The 25,268-nt window shown below is 34.9% G+C and overlaps 1 protein-coding gene across 2 annotated transcripts in view; it reads left to right on the forward strand.

Annotated features, from left to right (window-relative positions):
* LOC124644820 (frequenin-1) overlaps nucleotides 1–25,268 on the forward strand; it is a 165,917-nt gene that overhangs the window by 135,520 nt on the left and 5,129 nt on the right. For both annotated transcript variants that reach the window (XM_047184416.1, XM_047184417.1), the window contains 4 exons: nucleotides 21,128–21,152; nucleotides 21,235–21,283; nucleotides 24,502–24,591; nucleotides 24,974–25,052. In XM_047184416.1, the coding sequence (XP_047040372.1) occupies nucleotides 21,128–21,152; nucleotides 21,235–21,283; nucleotides 24,502–24,591; nucleotides 24,974–25,052 (243 nt within the window). The remainder of the gene's footprint in view (nucleotides 1–21,127; nucleotides 21,153–21,234; nucleotides 21,284–24,501; nucleotides 24,592–24,973; nucleotides 25,053–25,268) is intronic.

The following is a 25,268-nucleotide window of genomic DNA, read 5'->3' on the forward strand; positions in this document are numbered from 1 at the left end:
AGCACGATAATCGTTGGTAGCAAGAGGAATTCAGATTCGCCTTGTAGGGGAAACATCTTTATGATTGATCCGTAAGCATAATGTTTAGAAGTCTACATGTACGAAACATTGTGCTAAGCTCATTGTTCTCTAGTCCTCTTGTTTGGAAAAGTTATTTTGGCTTTTCTTTGCATTTTACATGCAAAGTTACTTATTTGTATGCAGGTATAATTACCATCAATATATTTATTAGTAAAGTGGTCTCTACGCTGCGATCCACACATAAAGTTCGATCTCCGATCCATCTTAAGTTTCGTCTCGAATATGCCAAGACTTATCGACAAGTCATGTTAAAAGTTAAGATTGAAACGTAATTGAGTTCTAGACATTAACCCGTTTCTGATCGGAAGGTTAAGGCTAGCTCGTGCGTTAAATGTGCAGTTCAGTAGTTACGGAGTCTTGCTGCGAATTCTTGAGAGTTTCGTTGTCTTTTACATACGTGTGCTGGCGCATGTGGTTATTATTTGTGACCTTTAAGGTTAACGCAATTAAACACGTCAATTCTTAAGGTACTTCATTTTATTTAAAACTAGCCGTTTTCCCGCGGTTTCACCCGCGTCCCGTGGGAGCTACTGCCCGCGCCGGGATAAAATATAGCCTATGTTACTCGCAGATAATATAGCTTTCTAATGGTGAAAGAATATTTAAAATTGGTCCAGTAGTTTTTGAGTTTATCCATTACAACCAAACAAACAAACAAAGTTTTCCTCTTTATAATATTAGTATAGACAAACAGAAAGCCACATTTGTCATTTCAGACTATACTGTTATTTCAGGCGATTAAGCCGCTATTCAACGTTATGTAACCCATCCTTGATTGCGACTGGTCGCCTTAATAATTAAACTCCCAAATTACTGAAGCGTATTAACAGTTTCCAAGCGATTATCTACCTCGGTGAATGTAAAAGCTCAGGGAATACTGTGCCTTGAGTTATTTTAAAATCTAGTGGGACAGACACCAGTCTGATTTAATTGATCTGAGGCGGTTATAAAAATAACATACCTCAGAAATAGTCATAGTAGTAGTGACTATATTAACTTTACAGAAATTTTGCCTTCTACCCTTAGAGAAAGCAACTTTTAAGCCTTAGATAAGTACTAGAATGAAATCTGGCATCTAGCTAGTGTTTTCAAAATAAAAAGATAATCATAAATCAATTTTCTAAGCAATGTAAAATTATTAAATACAAAGATGCAAAGATTTCTTTAATAAGTATTAATATTAATAGACATTATTTATTTTAATTCCTCCCTGAAAATCAAATAAACATTGAACTCTATTTTTTATGAGTCTATCCTTGAACTGAACAAGCCTGAGGCCTCCTTGTATTTGATCATGTGCACGCAATCGACAAAATATCCAAATCATGAAAAACTTTATACATGATGAGCGCGAAGTGTGAAGGTCTTATTACCTGCCTGATACTATCTCATTTATAATTCAAGGCAGTGCTAAGACCACTCTTGCTAAGTGATGATTCATTTGGGACTTGAAAATGCTCTTCACGTCGTGTTTTTATACGCGAGTACCTACCACTTCTCTAACTTGTATTACCAACAAGAGATTGCCACATACGTATAATCCAATTTCGGATACCTAGAACTTATTTATGATTTCAAAATGTTTCGAAAACAATCGAATGCAATAAGCGAGTTTTGTATCGATAATACAATCTAACCTGAAAGCTTGGGAGGTATAATTGTGCTCCATTCAAATAATCTAAATCAAGTACATTGTTCGCTGTTCTAAAAAATCCAGTACTTGAACTACGGACGCTTTGCCGAGACAATATTTCTTAATCCTATATTACAGCAATTTAACAGCCCAATAAAACGAAAGAAACTTTGAACGGCACATTTTATAGCGCGCTCGGAGCGTTTACCGCTACAGTAACGATCATAAGAAGACGCGCCATTTCCTTTCACTTGATTGCGATCAACAAAACTAAATACCACTTCACTTCAAGATACACTATACGTACTATTCAATAATGAAATGTTTTTTATAACACAACGAAGTGATACCTAATATTCAAAATCAAGTGTTTCTTCACGTGTTAGTCATTGTTATAACCAGAGCGGCAAGATTGTATGTGGCATAATGCCATTTGCATCTGGCCGCTCACTTCCCTAATCATCGCAGCTTTGTTGATTTTAACAAATTAGCACTTAATTAGCCACAATACAACTTGCCGCAAGCTCCTTCTGATATTAAGTAATACAGTTCCCATAGGTTTCATGATCGGCTTATGTGATACAAAGGTATTTATGGCGGTGCAACGACATGCGTTTGTAAAGTTGTATGGTAGCCTAATGATATGGTTATCCGGTTGAGTTATTATGGTGAATGACAGCGGCGGCGCGGGCGCTGCGGTAGGCGAGCGGCCACTGCTTCACCCGTGCGAGAGCAAATCAACCGCTCGTAAAATGATTACATAAGAATTCTTGATACGTCCACGTGGTACACCTTCGTCCATACGAGGAAGTTGTGAAACAATCCTTTTGTTTTGTTCATTTTTTATCGTAATGAATTCTTTAAATTGGTGCAACACTGTATTCCAATTGCCTTTGTTATATAACAGTAGGTATACCAAAACAATGGTGACTGCTACACTGATTTTGTAGTACAATCAATGCATCAATTTGTTCTAATGGAAAGTAATTAGGCTTAAGTTTAGGACGTGTGCAGACACTGTAACTTAATTAAAGGCTGCCAGCGACAGCGACTGGCAGCGAACAACTACTTGTTATAACGTGTTCATAATAGTTACACGGCATTATGTTATTTTAGATTCTAGAAGATGCATCTTCTATTCCGCTCAAACATGAAAAATATGCTTAAATTCTTTTTTATGAGGTTGAAAATATTCCAGCAACTCTACGCGGATTACTTTCCGCAATGGGTGGATGTAATCTGCATGTAGGTACTTAGTTTAACTAGCTCCCACCCACTAGCCATAATCTACCAGTTACCTCTCTCGTCCCACACTAAAATAAAGGGTTGACCCATTTTAACCACAACGCACAGATAAACCCTACAAAAGAAGATGTACGCCTACAGAATAATATCGAATGCGGCGGCTATTTACAAAACTAAGACATTCATGGCTAAAAAAAATAAGAAATAATATGAGTCATGGTGCAGTTTTGTAAAATAAAAAGTCGATTAAAATTCCCAAGGAAGTTTTCTAGGTACTGTTTAATTAATCTATAATAATATACGAAACCAAAAAAAATACGATTTGATAACAGTAGGTAATACAAAGTTACTGTAACTCGTAGATTTCCAATGGCTTTCGGAAAAGTTTCCAAATCAATTCATTTTGTAAAAAAAACTTTCACATTTCTAAAAGTTTTTTGCAAATCCATTCATCTGGGTTTACAAGAATTTGGAAGAGTTTTCTTAGCTGTTTTTTTGCGTAGAAAATCTTTTACAGTATTATAACAAACAAAGAAAGTTGTACTTTTGTACATTCTATACGCTACTTTTAACTTAGTACATAGAAACTCGATGGGCTTTCTGGTTTAGGATGAAGGGCGGCTCCCCAGCATTGTCCTCTGATTGTTCTCTACCTCTGATTGTGACCCAACAGTTAACATGTCTGCTACTATTATCATTTTTTTCGACATTCAGTGTTTCTATGAATACAGATAATTGGCTCTATTTACTGAAATCAGGAGTCAGACGTTGACTCAGTTTGGCTATATACCGCTTAGATAGCTTAGTATTGGTACATTACCCTTCACGAGCTCATGGCCTTGCATAAGTTCAGTAAGCCAGGGTCTAAAATGGCCGGTAATTCGCCGGGTAATTACGGCCCATACATCTCACTGAATTTGATTTAACTGTTCCGGTACTATAAGTGTAGCAAACTTGACCTGAAGTGGACGGACGGCACGATAACAAGGGCTTATGAATTTAGTTTTTATCAATATTAGAAGCCAAACAAAAATTACGTACAGTTTTATTGTTTTTTTTTTTTTATTTGTTGTTGTCCTACGCAGGGAAGTTTCATTTATCTTAGGGAGTGCATGAAAGAAAAACTTACAAATTTCATGGCAGTGAATAATAAGTCCGAATAACATTTTCCTATTCAAACCAAGATCGATCGAAATCATGTCAAGCACGAGTAAGCAGCGATTTGGTACCGAAGATATAGGCACGTCTGATACAGTGCTAATAAATCTTTTCTAAAACATTGCTATGGAAATAAAGTATTTGATTTTCTTTATCTCCATGCCACTACTACTTAATAAAATAATATAATTTTACTTTTCTAGGATTAAAATATGTCAATGTATCCTATACACAAAAACGTAGACATCATGGAAGTAGCCCAGTATATTTGAACTGCCTGCTTAGAAGTTTCTCTATTAAAATAAACTGGTCATCTGCATACCTATTTAATTAAGCTTTTACGGAAATTATAATATGTGAAATTGTTGCATAAAACATGTGACGTGTTTCAGAACCTATATACATTTATTCATTTGTTACCGCTACTCAACCATGGCTTCATAAATATGTAAGTTTACCTAAAACTACCGCAAAATGTATTATACTGAACTTTTCACAATATACAATAACAGTAAAAATATATGCATACCTATTTATTTGCATAATAATTTACATAATAACTTCATTCGATTGTTGTTGTCAGCTTATTTAAGTTTTACAGTTAAAATATTGCCTCTGCTATTGTGATAAACAAAATTCTATCTTAACAAAGCAAAGTAAAAGTTGGCACATGAATCCTGTTTTCGTAACATGATTGAAAATGCCTCTCCTTGTTGTGATGCAAATATGACCTTCCATTCTCTTCATATCTGCTATTTTAATATAGAAAATTAGACGTATCGACATAATGGAACGAAGCCATTTTAATAAACACCAAGTGTGCAAATTAGAGTAATAAAATGATCCAAGTTTGGCATCAATTAAGAAATATTGAAAGGAGCATCGGATGCTGTTCAGCGAACATCCCTGTAAGGTAATTTCATCAGCCGACAGCTGCTCTTTATTAGTTACGAGCACGTCACCTTGACTTCAGCGGTAAAGGTTAACTGAACATTAGACAGATGTGCACTTCATTGCAAAAGCAACGATATAGCGACATTTCATTTTTACACTCATACTATTCAAATGAGTATTTTAAGAACTTTATTTTATTGAGTTATTACCAAAGTTATTTAAACCGCAGTTTATTGTACATTAATGCATAAGCCTGGAGAACAACTGGTTATTATTGACGAATTTCTAATAGGTGATGCACTGTACACTTAATACATTAATCATTTGTTGAAGACGTAACTTTCGACAGAGGTGGGCCGAGGCTTCGTTCAACCTCTTCTTTGAACATTCATATTAAAATGTTCTGAATAAAATCATTTCATATCATGGAAATGAGGACTACATATTATGCTAATGTGTTATACAAAATTGCAGTTGTAATGGAGGCTGAAGGTTTTCCTTTTATACAGGTCAAGAGGAAGGTAACAGCGCAATCTGAAATATAAGTAGCTACGGGTTTGTTTTAATATTTCTATTTATTATTGTAAAATAAATCGTATGAGAATAATTATTCTTGAATCCTATGATGTGTAATGTGTATCAGAATTTTGATTTAAAAGCATTTTTATATTTCAAGCGAATGTATGACATTGGTCTCGTTACAATTTAGACTAAAGACAAAAAAAAACATTTTTTTAGCTTCAATGTCAATTATAAGGATAATTGTAATTATTTGTAATTATGTAGAGATTAATGGTACAAAGTAATGTTAATTAAGTACATAAGAAATATTAAATTAAATACCTGAGGATGATATTACGTCTCATTCACCTTGATTCATTAATGTTATATATAGATGTACTGTACAGAACACATATATGTACCAAACATTAATTAAACGATCGGATTATATAACTAACCAATTTCGATCAGTGGGATAAATTAACGCATCGTGTACATATTCCCGGACGATTTAATTAACCATTAGGTTCCCTACATTACACTTAATGGTCTGCTTAATGTGATATTAATAATCAAGATCGTTATAATTCAATATTATACCTATACTGACAAAATTATCTAAAAGCCAAATATTGTAAAGAAATACTTACTTAATACGTTAAACGTTACTTACTATTATTGAGCATTATATTTTGTCACGTAAAAATTAGACTGCACTATGTTTTAAATATTATATTAACGTCAAAAATAAGATTAGTGAAGGACTGTAAACTGAAGTAATTTCATCATCTGCCTACCCTTCTACCAAATATATTGGGGTCAGTTTCAAGCCTAACTAGATGCAGCTGAGTACCAGTGTTTTACAAGGAACGACTGCATGTCTGGCGTCCTCAATCCAGTTGCCCGGGTAACCGAATACCTCTTGGCAAGACAGACTGTCAGACTTTCTGGCTTCTGGCTACTCATAACGATTACCAAAGATGTTAAGTATATGTATAGTGTGAAGTATGACTTATTAATTCAACTTTTTCATTTCCAAAAATGTATTAATTACAGTGATCTAACGTTGTCGGATATGTTTCAAATTACCAATTTATCATTGTCGCCTAGCGGCAAATACCTCAAGTAATGTGTTAATGTCAATATAGATAAGCAATTATAGATAAGCGAACGCAAACTTGTGCGACGTCAGTTTGAATTACACGACATTGCATGTCTGATCGTAAGATTGTGTGTATGTTGCATTTCATGTTTGTCCTGCACCAGATAAAACTAGTGTATCTTAAACCGGTGAAAGCAATCCAAAGAAGACATCTCTCTATTCTAAACGATCACATTGTTTATTTTTACTTTCAGTTCAAAGCTTACGTGTAAGTAAACTTGTTCTGAAAGATACTAATTTCTTTTAACAGTAGAAAGCTCTTGCCGTCGTAAAACTGTATTAATCGTGAACAATCATAAACCGGTTTAAATTTCTGTAATTTTAATAACAAAATACTTGACCCTGACACGGGGTAACGTAACACGATATTCGTTGCATCTCAAACTATTTCCATATTATGTACCATTTGTACTTAAAAAACATAAACGACCTAATACAGAATCATTATTGCGTTAATTTGAATATTTATGAGTGTATCTATGTTTATATAGATGGTCCATATGAGTACCTACTGGCCGCATTTCGTATGATATTACAAAATATTTGATCATGTGACCTCCCTAAGTTTGCCAGTCATACTTTTTGTTTTTACTGAACCAAGCTTCCAATTTTGCTAATACAATTCAGTGTTACAAAAAGAAACTAAAATGTTATGTTTCTTTCCAAAAGATAATGAAACTGCTAATAAGCATTATTCCTTTCACTCCCACGTTTTAAAAATGTCACTGTTTAACGATATTACGCCACTGCTGAAATATAATAGGCGTGGTCAAGTTTGTTAGTGCTATACCAAGTGCGTTCCAAGTTCGTGTCACTTCGTTTACAGAGGATGGCACGTGAAGGCACAGAAGTTACCTCTTAACTAAAAAGACAATTAGAAAGAAAATTAAAACTAAAGAAATAAGCCGTACACTGTAGACTTTTTGATACTGGGCGCTTCATAAGTAAGAGATGTATGAGAATGCGCACATAAGAACGATCAGGCATTTCACCGGTATCAGATCGATTAAAAAGTTCGATTGATTTCACGATTAAAAAAAAAAACAACCGTCGGGCTATCTGTTGATCAAATGCTTAGTCTTCAGCGTGAGGCTAGGCTCAGCAAGCGCTTATAAAAATTTGCAGTTATAGGACCGAAACAAAATATCGTGGCGTGTAAATTGAGACTAAATGGAAACTGTCAATCCAAGTAACAAGTAACAGTTTTACGGATAAGTAATAATTAAGGATTTTCAGTTTACTGCCGAATCCTGTCCAGAGTATTTTATTACTTAGCAAACTTCACACAAGGATCGTAAAATACCGCTGTCAGTGAGGGACTTAGGTACTCGTTATTTTATCTTACAAAGTCGACAAATTACACCGATATTGAAAACTTCTCAAACTTTCATAATGTACTTAACAACTCTTTACAAAAACATTAAGTAGGGCCATGTATCATATATACACGTAAGTATACTTAGACTAGCTCCATGCGGTTTCACCCGCTTCCCAGGGAAACTTCTTCCCCGGAAGAAGAGGCCTTATTATATATTCTAGTTTTAGAGTGCTTGTTTATGATTTTTGTCGTTAACGTTATTCTTATGGTCTGTGTTTACTTCTTGTTCTTCGATTTAATTATAATTCCCCTTTGTTATTTTTTCAGTAGCAATAGAAAAAAAGTAAACTATCAAAGTTATTACATAATCAGCAATATAAAAAATCTCAGTTAAGTATTGCATAGTAACTTAACTGCCATTAAAATAAAAAAAATCCAAAGCTTCGGTTCATAAAATAATGGGTAACAGGATATATTCTCGGCAGAGAGCTTTTCTTTACTTTAAGAGACGAAGTATACGCCGTGCTCTGACAAGAAACAACACACCCTTGTTACTGTTTTGCTGGAAACTTGAAAAGTACAAGATAAAATTAAATGCAGGACCTAGTAGGAAGACTAAAACGAATAAAAATACCCTTTGTGAAACTTTTGCTGTACATTCACAAGGATTTTTTTACACTTAGTGGAATTTCACAAAAAATAGTTACCTATTCAATCATTAAAGAAGTTTTTCGAGGAGAGATTATTTAGTCCATACTGTTTAGTTTTATTAGCGTTTTCCCTTGGAATTTGTCATATTCTGACCGGGTTCCTTTTTAGGTACACCGTGGATTCTGCCACTGTGCATACCGCCATCGATGATATCGAATGACTCTGGATTACATTGAATTGTTGGATGCACAATATTTTAGCGGGATGAAAGTACTTAGGTACTCTGTGTGTCTTAGTTCTATATTGTTTATTAGCTATCTATTTTTGACAAACCTAACGCCTTGGCGCTCATTATCATCATCTCCCGAGCCTTTTCCCAACTACTCTGGGGTTGACTTCCAGTTCCAGTTCCAACTGGTTGCAGCTAAGCAGTTACCCGAGCAACCCAATACCCCTTGGTACCCCCATAACCAAATACCTAACGACTTGGCGCTCAAGCCTCATTAAATAAAAGACAAAAAATCTGACATTACCTAAAAGTGTTAAATCAATAAATCTGTGAATTTTGGATTACCTTGTATTAAAACACGTGCAATAAAATATTATAAACAGAAGATAGTCAAATTCAATGTAGGCAACTAAAATATAAAAAAATAAACTTCATTTCACATTTAATTTTAAATGTAACAGGCCCTTCATTAAATAGCCGTCGGCAACAGTCCATGAAATACGTGATAATACATCAATCAAATTAGTGACTCATCTGTCAAGATATCAAAAATGTAACTTTTAGCTAGTTGCACCCACTAGACCTCGTAGCAGAACCTCATTTATCACAATTAATATAGAGTGCACCATAGTACACGGATGTGGCAGAGACCGACAAAAGAATGTTGAAAACTTTTAGCTCTAGGATATAGCGACCCAGGTATATCGATTTTTGGATCACTATTTCAAACTCAAATACAAAAAAGTCACGTATTCCCTTCTAAGTGTAACGAACTATCCGGCAACCATTTATTTAGATTAAAGAACACAATAACGGTAAAAGGGCTCAAACGCTTCTGGTCCATTAAACCTACGTATTTTCATGGAATTAATTCCGAGTCCACTCCTTTGCTTTCAAATCTTAAACTGAGGTGTGTTTCAGTCCGGAATCCTATTTAACTGATAGGATGGGTACCTATAAGAATATCTATCTAAGAGAATAAGCGACAAATATTATTTAATCAACGAGGTGATTATTTTAGATCTTGTATCATTTAGAAAAGGAATTCATAACAGAGACTTATGAACAACCAAAAAACTAGGTACATTGGATTTGAAATAAGAAGATTGGAAAAGGGTATTTTATTACATCAACAGACATATACTGAAAAATTACTGAGAAAGATCATAAAACGGCGACACGGCGACAGTTTTTTCTTCATTGTTTCTTCTTCTATAACTGTCACATGCTAATACACGCTTATCATTACATATATACAACCTACTTGTACTATTTTGATACAATCTCAACAAAAGTACAATATACATATATGATTCAAAACCACAACCATTATAATGTAACGGTACTGGTTTTATCATATTATGATGATCCCGTGCAATGTGGGAAGGCTGTGTTACTGATTCTGAGATGGCTCCATATATACATACTTACTCCGTCGCTGCACAAGCAGAGAACCTCAAGCAGGGCAAATATAGTAGCAATAGGCAACTATAGCCCTCGCCCATGGCGACTTTTTGTAGCGATGCATTCGCGTGTTTAGCGTTTTTAAAATCTCCTTGCTTCTTTAATTTATGTCAGGTGTCGCTCCGTTCAGAACGAACACTTTTCTTCTTCTCTCTCATCTTGGTTGCTCTTTTACCATGATCATAAATGCTCATGGAATGTTTTTCAAGAAAGGCATGTATTTAGTAAGAATGTACGATGGGAAAACTGAGGATTTTATGACCACAGAATCCTTATCAAAGAATGAAAGAATAGTGACAGTGAACCTTGCGCTTTTACCGATCATAATTTTTAAGTATTTGAATGTTGTTACTTGATGTTCACAAAGTAATCCCTGGTTATTAAATGGCTGGATCCAATATTGACGAATTGACGATACTAATTCAAGATATACTTGAAAAAAAATCGTGAAAAACAATTCCCCTACAACCAGGGTTCAAGAGTCCTATTAGTCTGTCCGTATCATCAAGCGAGTGATTGTAATGGGCACGTTCCACTGTGTAAAGAGCCCTAAAACAGGACAATCATTACTATTGTACAACAGTTTCAGTCATTGAGGTTTAAGGGAATTTATATTGGTATATCGTTGCTAAAATATTTGTGATTGTGATCAAAGGTTCGACAATTTTGGGATGTGGTATTCACAAATCATTACGACTATAATGTGACTAGTTAGTAGATCGATGATAAAGGAATATGTATAACTGACAACTAAACCCACACACCATATCGATAGAGAGCAAAGCGAAGTTAAAAAATGAATCTGGAAAAGACGCGAACATAATACGGTTGTGGTGTATCGAGAGGCTATATCTGTTTACCCCACTTCGTCATAATCCTAATGCTGTTACTGGTGTTTTCACGACATTACCGTTCCGCATAAGCTGTTTATCGGAAGAAAAAACGAAAACATCTTTTGCAAAAACAATGTTGTGTACAATAACTTGCTTTGTCTTTGGTGTATTGGTGAATTCGGTGACTTTTCCGGTTTCTAATGTTCACATAACGAAAGCAGTAATTTTATCAACAAAAAATTGCATGCATTTTGCATGAATTGTGGATTCAAAAAAAATCCAGTGTGCTTTTGAACTATCTGAATCATCTAGACTATGAAACAAACGCCAAAATTATTATAGTTCGGCCATTCAGAGAATGCGTTCCTGACACGTCGCGATTGAACTGACGACGTATCTACATTCATTGATTATTGATATAATAATGTTGTTTTAATGCTCCTCAATTGTTAAAACGGTAAACAACCAGCAAAAATATTTTTATCGTAACTGCAACGCCATTGCAAAGTTACGTCGTCAGTTCAATCGCGACGTGTCAGGAACGCATTCTCTGAATGGCCGAACTATAGAAGTAGTATTTTGCAATAAATCTCTAAACATCCCATGTTTTGGGTTTCTGTTTGTTTTTTAAATTATTATTTTAATATTATTTCCTCGACAAAATTGAGCTCAGATTCATTCATTTCGATATGTGCACAATAAAAGACTCACACCCGAGGTACTGTATATTTGAAACTATGAAAAAACATAACACAATGTTGTTATGGTACGGTTAGACTGAAAGCTGATCCCAACATAGACGGAAACACGCTCGAACGACTATGTTGTTACAGACTTTTATCTCCGACTCTACAGCCCAACAGAATCTTTACTTTCAATACTTTATTCATTTTACTGTTTTGTCCACCAATCAAAATCTAAGAAACTTACAAAATGAAAACCTTAAGGAACTTAAAATATTTAATTTGCTTAAATTTACCTATCTTACAGTTTTTTATTGGGTGGGGTAATTTAGAGTTTGTCTTTGCCAAAGTGACCTGGCCGTGGTTAGAAGTGGGAATCACAAACAATAACATGTACAGCGCCATCTATACAATAAGTTCAAAAGCATTTGATAAATTAACATCGGAGTTCATCGCACCATCAAAACGAAAGGCAAAACCAACTGATTTCGTTTATATCACAAAGATGGCCCGGAATTAATGGTAAAAAACTTGAAAATACAGTAGAATAGACCAACCGTTTATTGTGATGTAATTAAACTACGCATTTTGTTAAAAATGCGTCACAATAACCGACCGGCCTGCATTTTAACTTCAACAAAATTCGGGAGAATCATGCAATAACCGACAACTTGTTTTTGTCTAGTTAAATAAATATGTACATACTGACAAAATGAGGAGATATTTTTTATTTCCTAGAAAATAGTTTTAATGCGTTTTGTTTTTTTTTTTAATTTTTATTCGTTTTTTATCTTGTCGCGTGACAGCCGTCACAATTTAATTTCAATTCGTTTTCAACTTTTTTCTTTTTTCGTTTGTAATAATTCGTTATTTTCTATATAAAACTGAACACGGTAAAAATAAATGTTTCTTCATCATGAAGAATATAAGCTTCATTGAAAGGTTCCCGAACCAGCCAACCAAACTCATACACAAACACTACAAAATGCTTTGTATGACGTCCGCTTAGTATGACGTTTTTGGAAAGTCCCTTCGATGTCCTCCGATAAACACGGATTAACTTTTCTTTCAGCAAAGTACTAAAATATTTGTCCAATTATATTATTAATGGTTAAACCGTTCTAACTAGAATTTACTGACTGACTTTTTGTAGGGCTTCCAATTTTTCTCCTATAAAAAGTCAGTCACCGATTTATCGGTCGGGGGCGAGCAGCCTGAGCCATTATATTGTCTGATATTGTAAAGAGAACCCTGCGTTAGACTCGGCCTTTTTTGACCCTATCTGCTAGGAGGACGATGAGCTCACAGAACAAATGAGCAACATAAACACTTATGACATGATAGCGACCCTTGTCCAACCATCTTCATATTTTTCCAGCAATATTGAAACATAAACGATGTCCTTTAAAATTGAGCGGTTATATTTACAAAAATTGTAGGTATTATTAGAATTACGTAATCCACAGTTGTTTTAGTTCTTACCAAGTGTTAATTCGTTTTCACTCACATCTTGACCAAACTTTATTATCGCGCAATGGTACTCGAATCACGTATTCATGCTACAATAAACAATTAACAATTGCACAAAATAGACTTTCAAGAGTGATACTCATTTAGTTATGATTTTTTTAGTACATTACACAGTAAGTATGTCTGTCCCACCTTACCAAGCATAAGTCGTTTCTATGGATTCCGGATTTTTAGTCCATACATGTTTGGCCATTCTTCTTATTTTTTTCAAAGCAATCCTTCAAATCTTGGGTAGTAATATATGTAAGGTAAAAAATTTGGATGCCGGCCGCACTGGTACACTGGTAGCGACTAGTACACCAGTAGCCACAGGTACATTCCGTACCTCAGAATGAGTTACTATAGAGGTATATGTATATTCACTATAGGACCTAGATCACGTCTGTTGATAAATGTCGTACATTTTCATCACTTTCACGGCTTTAGAAATTAAAATAAATAAAAAGCCTTATTTATAATTATAATTTATCTATATTCACGTGATGTTTTTCCTTTGACTGTACAATTGATATGCAATGTAAATAAACGCAATAAGTAGTAAATAAACCATAAATATCTATCTATATTATACGTATCTATTAATTAAAAATCGGATTATATGCACTATTAAAATGTCACATATAAAGAAATATGAAATCAAACGAGATAAAATATGCACAATCATCTTATCATTGATGCTCAAGGCGTTAATTTGTAATCAAAACGATTGGTCCATTTATTTTTGAATCTGATAAACTTTGATATTTCTTTACTTTTAAGTCCTGTCACGGTTCGGTTGCTGTCAATAATCAATATTGGGTCAGCGGGGCCCTTCTTTTCGGTGTTGATTTTGGCATTTTTTTCGTTAACGAAGTATATTACAGGTACATTGTTAACAGTCTGGTCATTGGAGCCGTCATCTGGGAACACAACGTATATGATCGTCTGCTTATTGTCATTTCCAAGTTGCACATTCGGCGGCGCAGATGCCACTAATACTTTGTAGTTGTCATAGGGCTGCCTGACGATCGGCAAGTTCAGGAAGTTTACTTGATCAACCCATAATCCCGTCATATTTTCACTATAACTATTGGAATGATATTTCGTAGGGTATAATAATTTTGCTACTTGATTTGAGTATGCTACTGGAAATTCAGGGTTCTCAGGGAAATATCCTTTAGTCAAAAGTTCTCGCCTGTTAATCTCTTCACTCTTAAAATCTTGAGGAATTTTCGCGAATAACGCGCCAAACTGTCTTGGTCTTAACTCCTCTTTTGCAGACATGGGATTAAACTTCACCGAAAATCCATTCTCTATCGGAAAACTTTGAATCGGAAAATTCATGGAGAGTATAACTAGACATGTGGTAACCTGTAAACAGAAAGTCAAAGATATGTCTGGTTGCACTGCGAATACACAACTAGTCAGTAATATATTAAGGAACACTTACACGCTCCATATGAATTTCTCGATGAGAAAACCATCACTTTCCGTAGTTGGAAATAAACTGACACTAGCGTGGTAAAAGTCACGTTACTTCGCTTTGTTTTTAAAAAACAACACAATGATTGCGGATGCTTTGATTGTCATGAAACAAAGCAAAGGTAGACCATAAATCTAATGATCGTTTACTATAGTATTACGTTTGTATACAGTTCATCATTTAACTAGAGGCATAATAACAACGGCTGTAATCTAAGATGCTGCTGAAACTACATTTAATGTTAGCACACGATTTATGTCAGCAATTCACAACTCGTTTACATCATGACAGTTGTGGTAGTTCCAGTTATCCCGGCAAGATATTACATCTAGTGGTGATGTTAACTAAGATCTCCCGACTATTACTTGAACATTGCACTCCGTGTAAGTTCGTTATGAAAAATATTTGATAAAATTGGTATTGTTTGGAATGGTATAACAGCAACACGGTGCGTGGAAACTGTCTGCATACAAATCATTTCTGGGTCAGTGATTAAGAACACGTATAGCTGACACAGTTACGTCTGAGAAATACATTTTTCACACATTATTTTTTTATATGACTGTTGTTTTTGGTGCTCTAGTACTTGTGAACAACATTTGCTAAAATAATCGACGTAAGTTATTTAAATAAACCAATTCAATCTGGGTTAGTAATCAATACGCAAAAATTTTACTAACACGAAAGTACGAATCGCAATCCTTCAGATGTACTGAATTTTAAAACTAATTCCGAGGTATCATGCTGATCAATTTATGATTTTCGATCGCGTCCTTTCGATCCTACGAGCAATACAGGTATCAATAGCGGTTGGAACCATCGTATTACCTTATTCATTTTACAACCAAAATAACAAAACAAAAATTCTACTGAAACTAATTAATATTGGCTCTCTTCAATAGAATGCGGTTTAATTGCCTTTAGTAGTCCCGTTTCTTGGGTTAAGTTAAAGTAAATTAATTAATCGCTATCTTAACTCAAGACTTTAGGTAGCTGGATTTATCCATCGCTCATCTTCAACAACTATTTAGTTCACTACTAAAACTTGGTTCAAGCTAAATACTAAAGTTGATTACATGTACAGAATAAAAATTCAATTTATGGTTTAAAATCACAAATAGTTAATACGATTCTAAAATCTTTTTATATCCGACAAGTATTACACAAAGCAAATTTTTCAGTTGTATATACTTATAAGTAGTTCTTTCAGAATTTCGGAGAATGCGATGAATACTTAAATAAAAATACTTGCACTGTCCACATTTTTCGTTTTCAAACAATATTTTATGTCTAACAATAAAAATGTATCAGCAATTACTTTTTGTCTCATTGAGGCTTTGTTACATAAATCGCTTATTTAAGTAGCGCCAAGAGATACAGTCGTGGCCTTCTTTCTAAGCACCTTCCAATAATTTCCCATGAGTAACCCACAGACACTGTCTGGCATTCATATCGAAAATCGCTCCCTTTTCACTTTCTTCTTGGATACCGATTCGAACAAAAACTAACTTCTTCCATAAATATAACAGAAAATATCGTTTTCACGAATATTTTTTGTGAGCTTTATGAATTATTAAGCATCGATTTTAGATTTTCTGTCTTGTAATGCCCATTTTTTTCTTTACAAACTGTCCAATATCAAAGCAATTACTCTACGAGATTCGTACAAATTAACTGTTACATAAGCATGACTCTGCAAAATCTGCGATAGGTACTCTCTGTATCATATAGCGGTACCCATACACGCAATTTAATAATTCAAATATATTTTACTGTCTGTTGTCCCTGAGTTCGCTTATATTTACTTCGAGAAAGGATACTTCAATCAACGTTGTTTACAGTAATGGAATCACAAAAATAATAAACATAAAATTTTATTTTAATGTAAGAATTTATATATCAACATTTGTGAGTGATGAGTACCTATTGCACTTTTTATCTAAACTACATATCAGTTTCATAATTCTTAATTGTGACAGGACACGTGCACATACAGTGTTTTTTAGCGTCTAACAGATAATATTTTTGTATAGTACAGTAGGTACATATGCAAAAAAATCTGCTAGTAGGCTTTTTGACAGGGTCAAATCCTACGAATGTCTGCAATCTGTGTGAATCAATGTTGATTCAGTGTCGTGTAAGTAGTTCGAGGTAATATTTCGGGTTCCTTCCTCAGTAATGATTGATTGGTCTTAGTCTCATGTGCGATTAGGCATGTGAAATATCTTATAACCTTCCTAAGTGGTCATACTGCTTTTACTCAACATTTCTATAAACATTGTGACGTTATTAATAAATCTTTGTCGAGGGAAGTTACAAAAATGACGAAGCGACTTTATATTGATTTCAATACAATAATAGCAATTTGTAGATAGTGTACAAGTGAATATTCGTATTCAAATAAATGTCTTGACAAATTGATCGAATCTTATGTATTTCAACAAATTATAAATAGATACTCAACTGCATTTACTTTTTGCCTATCACCAAATGCTAAAAAATTCAACAAAGTTCCGAATGAAGATCTTAGAAGAGAAAAAGTTAATTGAACGAAAACTACGAGCCAGAATTGTTACAAGGTAATTATGACAAAAACCCAACTTTGTAGTTCACTAGTTCGAACTCTCGATTCCAATTAAAAGTTTTCTAATTCAAAACTTTGTAGCTGACAGTCGTAACATTACAAGAATGAAGGTGTTAATGGTAAGAACGTTCGCGGACGCACCGGCTTCTGGGTTTCGGCTCGCTGCTGCGTCAGCAATCGCATCCCCAAATGTCGGATGCGCGGCAGCCCCAACGGCTTCATGGCTTAGCCGGGAAGTTAGATGGCCTAATTACAATTTAATGGACCTGACACTGGACAACGGTATGGCTGTTGTCCGGATATGTTTTATACCGTTTTTGACATTTCTTAATTTTGAGAGTTCAACCGATACCTACTGTAAGCTAAAACTTTGCAAAGACTTCTAGAACAACTAAAACGTTTTCCAGTTTTACCTTGTACTTTTGCGCATAGGGAGGTTAGTAAGCAAATTATATTTATCGGCCGCAGGCGGACTGACCTTTACCAAACAAACGGAAATTACATCCTTATCTCTTTCATCTGGGCCTATTATTTCGATGTATACTTGCTATTAAATATAGTTACCGACTACCCTTCTATTTGCAAAACGGCCTCAAAAAGAAAGGCCTTCTGGCCAACTTTTCTAATTCAATAGGTTTAGGTGTTGTTCTTCAACACTTTTGTTGCTACCTAATGAGTTTTAAAGATGAGATATTTAACTCATCTAAAGATGAAATTATCTACGTATAAGGATGAAATAATCTACTACGATTAGGTAAAAATTAAAAATTAAAAAAGGTTGGCTGTAAGAGAACCCAATTCTGGGTTAAGCTCGCCATTGTACATAAACTGTCTTTATTATTTTATTATGTATTGTTAAGTGTGCAATAAAGAATATATATATATATATATATATATATATATATATATATATATATATAAAGTCTATAAAGATGTATGGTATGCATACTTGTTATTCTTTGACGCTAAAAGTACTGGATGGATTTTGATGAAACAGTTAGGCATAACATAGGCACTTTAATCCATGAGCAGGAAGTAGTTCCCTCGGGCACGGGGCAAATCCTGGGAGTGGAAGCTAGTAAGAATAAATATAATATAAATAAAGGCCTGCCTGATGGGTACGACTAAAAAGACAACGCTTTTGATGTCGGTTTGGAGCGAGTGAGGGTCACGTCCATAGCGGGGCCATATTTGATTTTATCGGTTTTGGCATACGCGCCCCAAGTACATTGACGTTAACCGCACTTTGAGGATCACTTTATTATTTTATACGCCCATTTATGATGTTCCTCTGGATACATGCTTTATGTTCTGCAAGCCTCAAATTGCTGAGGAAACGAAACTATGGCCTAGGATTTGCAAATAAAGCCTATAAACAACACAGTAACACAGTTTAAATATGTCTTTATCGTGACAGTAATATTAAAACATAGTTAACCAAAATAATGCGATCTAATCATGGGACCACTATTTACATTAATAACTTCGCAAAAAAATAAATTATAACTTTGTACAATATTGTAGTTTCATTCTTTCATGGGCATCGGTAGTGTGGCCAGAATAGTTATTTTGTAGTGTACCTGTTTTAACTACTTTGGTCACACTATTTAAAGTGGTAAACACAATGTATTGTTGGTTCCCTGTTTAATGATGCGTGAGACTAAACTTGATTAAACCATTACGTATTAAATGAGCCTTCAACTAGAGAATTAGCAGATTAACTTAAAATGTTATTTATTTGATATTGTGGATAAATCTATACTAATATTATAAAGAGGAAAACTTTAATTTTTTGGTTGTAATGGATAAACTCAAAAACTACTGGACCGATTTTAAATATTCTTTCACTTATATTTTATCCCGGTGCGGGCATTAGCTCCCACGGGACGCGGGTGAAAACGGCTAGTCTTATAAAAAGAAGAATTTAACACTATAGAAAATATGTAAGCCCATAATAAAGCATACTGTATATTGTTTATTGTCCATACGTGGTCACAGCATAGCATTAATGCTATTTTCTGTGGTATTTATAGCAATAATAGAATGATAAATAGAGAAAAAATGTTGGTAATTGTATATTGTTTTATTCATAATACGTCGTTTGTTTATCAAACTATGAAATGTTAGTCGCTCTTTATTACATAACAGAACTTTACAATTCAAATATGGTGATCCACGAAACTAATTCTCCCATAATACGGCTTTCGATAAATATTTATACACACTGACCGATGATACTACAGTTTCATACGCACCAACATTGTAAAAAACCAAAACAATGTGTAAATATAGCACACTTAGATCTAATGGGAGTTAACTCAAAAATCTAGTTTTTAGAATTATGCATAACATCAAATTCTTTAAACGAATACCCATCGACCAAAATAGAACAGATTTAAAAAATATATTCTAGCTGTGTACAAAAAAAGCTTTACACTTCTACCTCACACGGGGAAAGAGGAATCGGTTTACCGTCTTTCCTGAAAAAAATGATTTTAGATCTAGGCTCAATTCACACCAAAAGAGCGGCGAAGGGCAGCGAAGCGAAGCGCGGTTTGAGTGTCATTTGAATTTTTACTTTATTCCCATTACTATAATGTATATTTTCGCATGACAAACTCGAACGAGTCGCGCCGCGGGAAGTCCCGCGGCGCCGCGGGCATCCGCGCGACTCTTTCGAGTTTGTGTGCGATATTATAAAATAAATAAATAAACATTGTAGTGTCTGTGAAGAGATCCACTTGCGTACTTGTGGTAATTATCTATGAGCTGGTTCAGAATCAAGATATATTTTTCAAAACTTTTAACACACATGTTAAAAGTATTTACACATATTTATTTAGCAATGCGTTCCGAGAATCTAGTGAACTAACAAAATCTGCATGTAGTGTATGAACAACCTAACAAGCGTTATAACAAGCCGTCGATTTCTTGCAATGCTCACTACATTTTCTTTCCGTTATTCCTTAGTTACTTGTTATGTCTTAGACGTGTTTATTACAAAAATAGTTCCTTTTACCTCTGTGTACGTCTATTGCAATTCGTATTAAAAGTAATAACAAGGATTTCTCGGGACAAACAACATTTTGTGTCGAAATCCCGGGCTTATAAGGGTACGCAATTATCAAATGGAATTTCAAATTAATTAAAAAATGAAATGACAACACAAGCTTTTGTACATACACCATGGGTATATTTTTAAAGTAAATTGAAAACGTAGAGCATTCTTTTATGTGTTTTTATCCCGTGAGAAAAATAATATTACAGCTATAATTGAAATTTGATACCTAAGTAATTGTTGTTTTGTTTTGATGAAAACTTGTAGATATGCAATTTCATCTGGAATTTACTTACGTATGGTTACTTCAAGAAAGCCTTGTCAACGGACGTTGTCAAAGAATTATTGGGTCCGAGTTTGAACCAGTTGATTTGTTGAGAGGAATTCAACCGATTCACTCTATAAGTGAAGTTACAGTTTCACACAATACCTTAGTTCAAATATTTTCTCTTACAATTAGCATATTTTTCTCTAATAGATTAATTTTGGGGACATCGGAAATATAATCAAGATTAATTCAAATATTTATTGAGGTAATCATTAAGAGTGACATTAAAAATGAAATAACGACTAAAATACAATTCTAGGATTCTGTCACTTTTTGGTTCAGGTAATAAAATTGATTTTCTCTATTGTTTCAGTTACGGAGAAAGAGATCCGGCTTTGGTATGTATACAGAAGAAAATATTGAAGATTTCCTATTTTTTACATACTTAAATAAAACTAATAAACTGATGGTTATTTTTAGGCACAAAGGATTTCTGAAGGACTGTCCAAACGGTCTCCTCACTGAACAGGTACAGTAACACTCAAAAATCAAATCAATAGATACATTACTATTTATTTCATTACTAGCTGTTGCCCGCAACTTCGTCTGCGTGGGCAATATAGAATAGTCAAAATACTACTTATCCCGTAGGTGCATTCTTTCACGTGACAGTATAATTAGGATTAGCACTTAGCAGTCGCATAGATTCATTGATCAAGGTTGTGTTGTGGATGTGACCATTTATCTAAACAAAAGAAGTAAAGTTTGTGACGTTGTGAATATCTCTGGATCTAGTCAGCCAATTTGGAAAATTATTACGTATGGTGCGTAAGTAATTTTCACAGGAAACAGCTATAATCTATGTCTATATGCTTTGAGTCTGACAAAGCTGTCATTTGTACATTTTCTGCAGCTGCTGCGACTAATCAGAAGCCAGAAAGTCTGTCAGTCTTACCATGGATATCGTCTTGTGTAGTTGACTGGATTGAAGATAGGTAGATAGGTAGTCGCTCCAAGCAAAATATTGGTACTCAAACAGATTCGGTGACTGGAAGCCAACACCAACATAGTTGGGGAATAGCTGGATGGATGATAAAATGAGTCATCATCATCAGCAAGCGCATAGGGTAGGATAGTTTCACTACTGGGGAGAAACACTTGTATGACGGGGATTTTCTGTGCACTTACTCACTATGATAAGGCTGACCCCACATTAGGCGTGCGTGATCCTCGGGCGTGTGAGTAGCGCGGGCGTCGCGAGCGCGCTGCGTGAACGTCGCGTTTTGCTGCCCTGCGGCCTGTGTGAAGAGTGCAAGCGACGCGCTCGCGGCGAGCACGCGGCGCTCGAGTTGCGTTCTTACCCCTTCGCCCGCTATCCCCGCCGCCCGCTAAACGCCTTAGCAGTTAAACGTCAAGGAGAGCGGCGCGTGCAAGCCGCGAGCGCGCTGCAAATGCCGCAGGGCAGCAAAACACGACGGTCACGCAACGCGCTCGCGACGCACGCGCGGCGCCCGCGCTACTCACACGCCCGAGGATCGCGCACGCCTAATGTGGTGGCCTAAGCCGGGACTCCACCGAAATGTTTACATTAGTTCACGAATAGGCAAAATGTACGTATCTGTGCGAGTCCACTTCATGTGTTCGTACTTGAAACCTGCAGTTTTGCCAAGATTTTCTAAATGTACGCTCGCAATTTGCCATTTCTTGGTGGAGCCAGCAAATCAAAAGAAACATAAGTGTTGTATACTGTGCGTCACTACCGCACACCGGAAAAATTTCGCTATTGCGGAGGACGTTTATATACCATATTTTGTGTCACACGTAAACAGGACGACAGTAAGTATCCACCGAAACACTGTCAAAGATCTGATGAACAAACAAATCAGACCTGACTTGGTCACCTGGGGCCAATCAGAGCTCTATGAAGCGATCATACGCTTTGGCTCCTACTGTTATTGTGGTTTCTGAAAATTTAATCACCTCATTCAACGATGAATGTAATTCTGATGGTACTATTAAGAACACTTGCTTAGCGCAGAAGCTGACGTTAGCAGGTCAAGTCTTTTGACTTCTCGAATAGGATACCATTGGTTTTTGTGCAATGCACACCTGCAATGCATTCTGGATTAGGATAGGATATAGGTGGATAGGATTTGCAACAGAGAACAATTCTGTCTTTGTGATTAAATGACATCAAACGTAGTTTTATATAAAAGGTGTTTTTTTAGACTTGGCTCGGGTCTTACTGAGACTGTTCGTAATCGTGAACAGTGTATTTGCGATCAGAAGTTGAAAGTAAACTTGTCTCTGGTATGCGGCGCGTAATTTGTACGTTTTCAGACTTATAAAGCATTTTACGTGTGTATGGTATTAAATCGAGAAAGCTCCCATTTCTTATCTGCACTTTGTATCTGGGCTTGTTTTTAAAGCTACAGAATCCTACATTACCTACCTCACGCTTAGCAGCGCCTGCGAGAGATAGATCCTCATTTCTTCTAGGATTAATTTTACATATTTTGCATCAGAAAAAATAATTAAGGTCTACTTAATACTACTCACTCAAAGTAATTTGTTTTAAGGCCACCACATTAGTGGAAGATAAGCTAAACTATGTTTATGAAAAAATCCTGACATGAACTCCATCTGTAACTTTAAATGATAAGTAGGTAATTGTTCCACTAAAGTCATCATTTTTGACATAATGTTCAAAAAATAATTTAGATGGCACCGTTTTAAATTTGGCCGAGAACTATTAATTTTCCTTTCATCAAGGTAATAATTATAGTTGGATTTTTGGAAATGTCTATCGAAAAATTACACTTCGTGTTAAAATATGGTGAATTACGGAAAATACACAACTCCATCTGTTGAAATAATAATCCTCTATAAAGAATGTATGGTAATATTGTCATTTACCACCTCGCTCCTTTGACAAATTGATGATGTATTTTATTTACCACAGATCTACTTTAACCTTGGCTAAACAAAATTTTCATATTTTTTTTCTTCCGAAGTTACTTATAAAGGTGTGATTTTCTGTGTAAAGATTAATAATAGGCCGATCAACTAATATAAGTACAACATTCAAATGTACAGTTTTGACAAATAGATTACGTGTCGTAATATTTTACATCTTGAATTCACAAAATTAATCATATCTTTTGATAGAGTGAATCGATTTCGATGAAACAAAAACTGAGTAATACCCCAAGTTACGTAGAATTTTTGTATATAAGCATTGTCTGCATTTAATTCGTAGATTTTACGTGAATCCCGAACAAACAAACAGATAAACAGACAAAAATGTCAAAAATGATGGAAATGGGTTCTGTTAGTTATCCTTTAAAATGCTGGCTATTTTTTTTTGTCAATTTCTTCAATGTACAAAAATTACTTTTCTACAGATTTATTATATGTATAGATTATGACATTTCTAAAAGTCTTTATATGTAAAAGAAAGTCATGTTAGTTACACATTTTAAAACTCAAGAATAGCTGAAAATAGAACTGGAGTTAGCTTAGATCCGAGAGAAGAACATAGAATAGTTTTGGTCACCAACGGACGGACGGGACGCGATTGAAGCCGTGGGCAGAAGCTGGTTCTTTATAAATAATTATGAAATAAACGCAGAAATCTAAAATAGCAGTTCGCGTGAAAAAAATATCCGTGTTTGAAATTAAAGTTGAAGTTACATAAACTTTATATTGCCGACTCAGAATGATTAACGTTTCACTTTCTTCTTCCAGGGGTTCATTAAGATCTACAAACAGTTCTTCCCTCAAGGTGACCCCAGCAAGTTTGCATCATTAGTGTTCAGAGTGTTCGACGAAAACAATGTAAGTAGATAAATTTTTAACTGTCAAATCTATAAGGACAAATATTCGTTTAGTTGCACCTGCAATAATGGATTAGTAATCTCTATAAGGAAAGCTGAATATCACTTTACACTTGGCTAGGAAAGGTAGACCAAATAAATACAAAGACAGTGCCAGCCGGAAACTCTCTCTTATACACTCTCATATTCTCTCTCTCTCATACAAATGACTATTTTTTAAATGGAATTAAAATATTAAAAACTAAGTTAAAATAATAAGTCTTATGAAAAATAACATCTCTGTCCCGCTCGCAAACTGACGAGACGGTCACGATTCAACGAATCGGTATTTAATTCTCAATACTTCTAAGGTGAACCTAATACAATAATTCTTTCCATTTCAGGATGGTTCCATCGAGTTTGAAGAATTCATACGAGCACTCTCGGTGACGTCACGGGGAAACCTAGACGAAAAGCTACATTGTACGTAGTTCACACTCTCATATCGTACTATTTTAGTTTTTTTATGCATATATGTATATATATATATATATATTAAAATGTTATAATAGGGCTCTGGCCATCCATGTAAGACTTTTATAGAACAGATAAACCGATTTTTTGTAGGATGTCTAACAAGGATTTTCTGACAGTCTTTTTGTTAGACGTGTGCTTTGCACAATTGCTATCATCAGTGAA

This window comes from Helicoverpa zea, chromosome 31 (assembly GCF_022581195.2).
Source record: "Helicoverpa zea isolate HzStark_Cry1AcR chromosome 31, ilHelZeax1.1, whole genome shotgun sequence".
Lineage (NCBI taxonomy): Eukaryota > Metazoa > Arthropoda > Insecta > Lepidoptera > Noctuidae > Helicoverpa > Helicoverpa zea.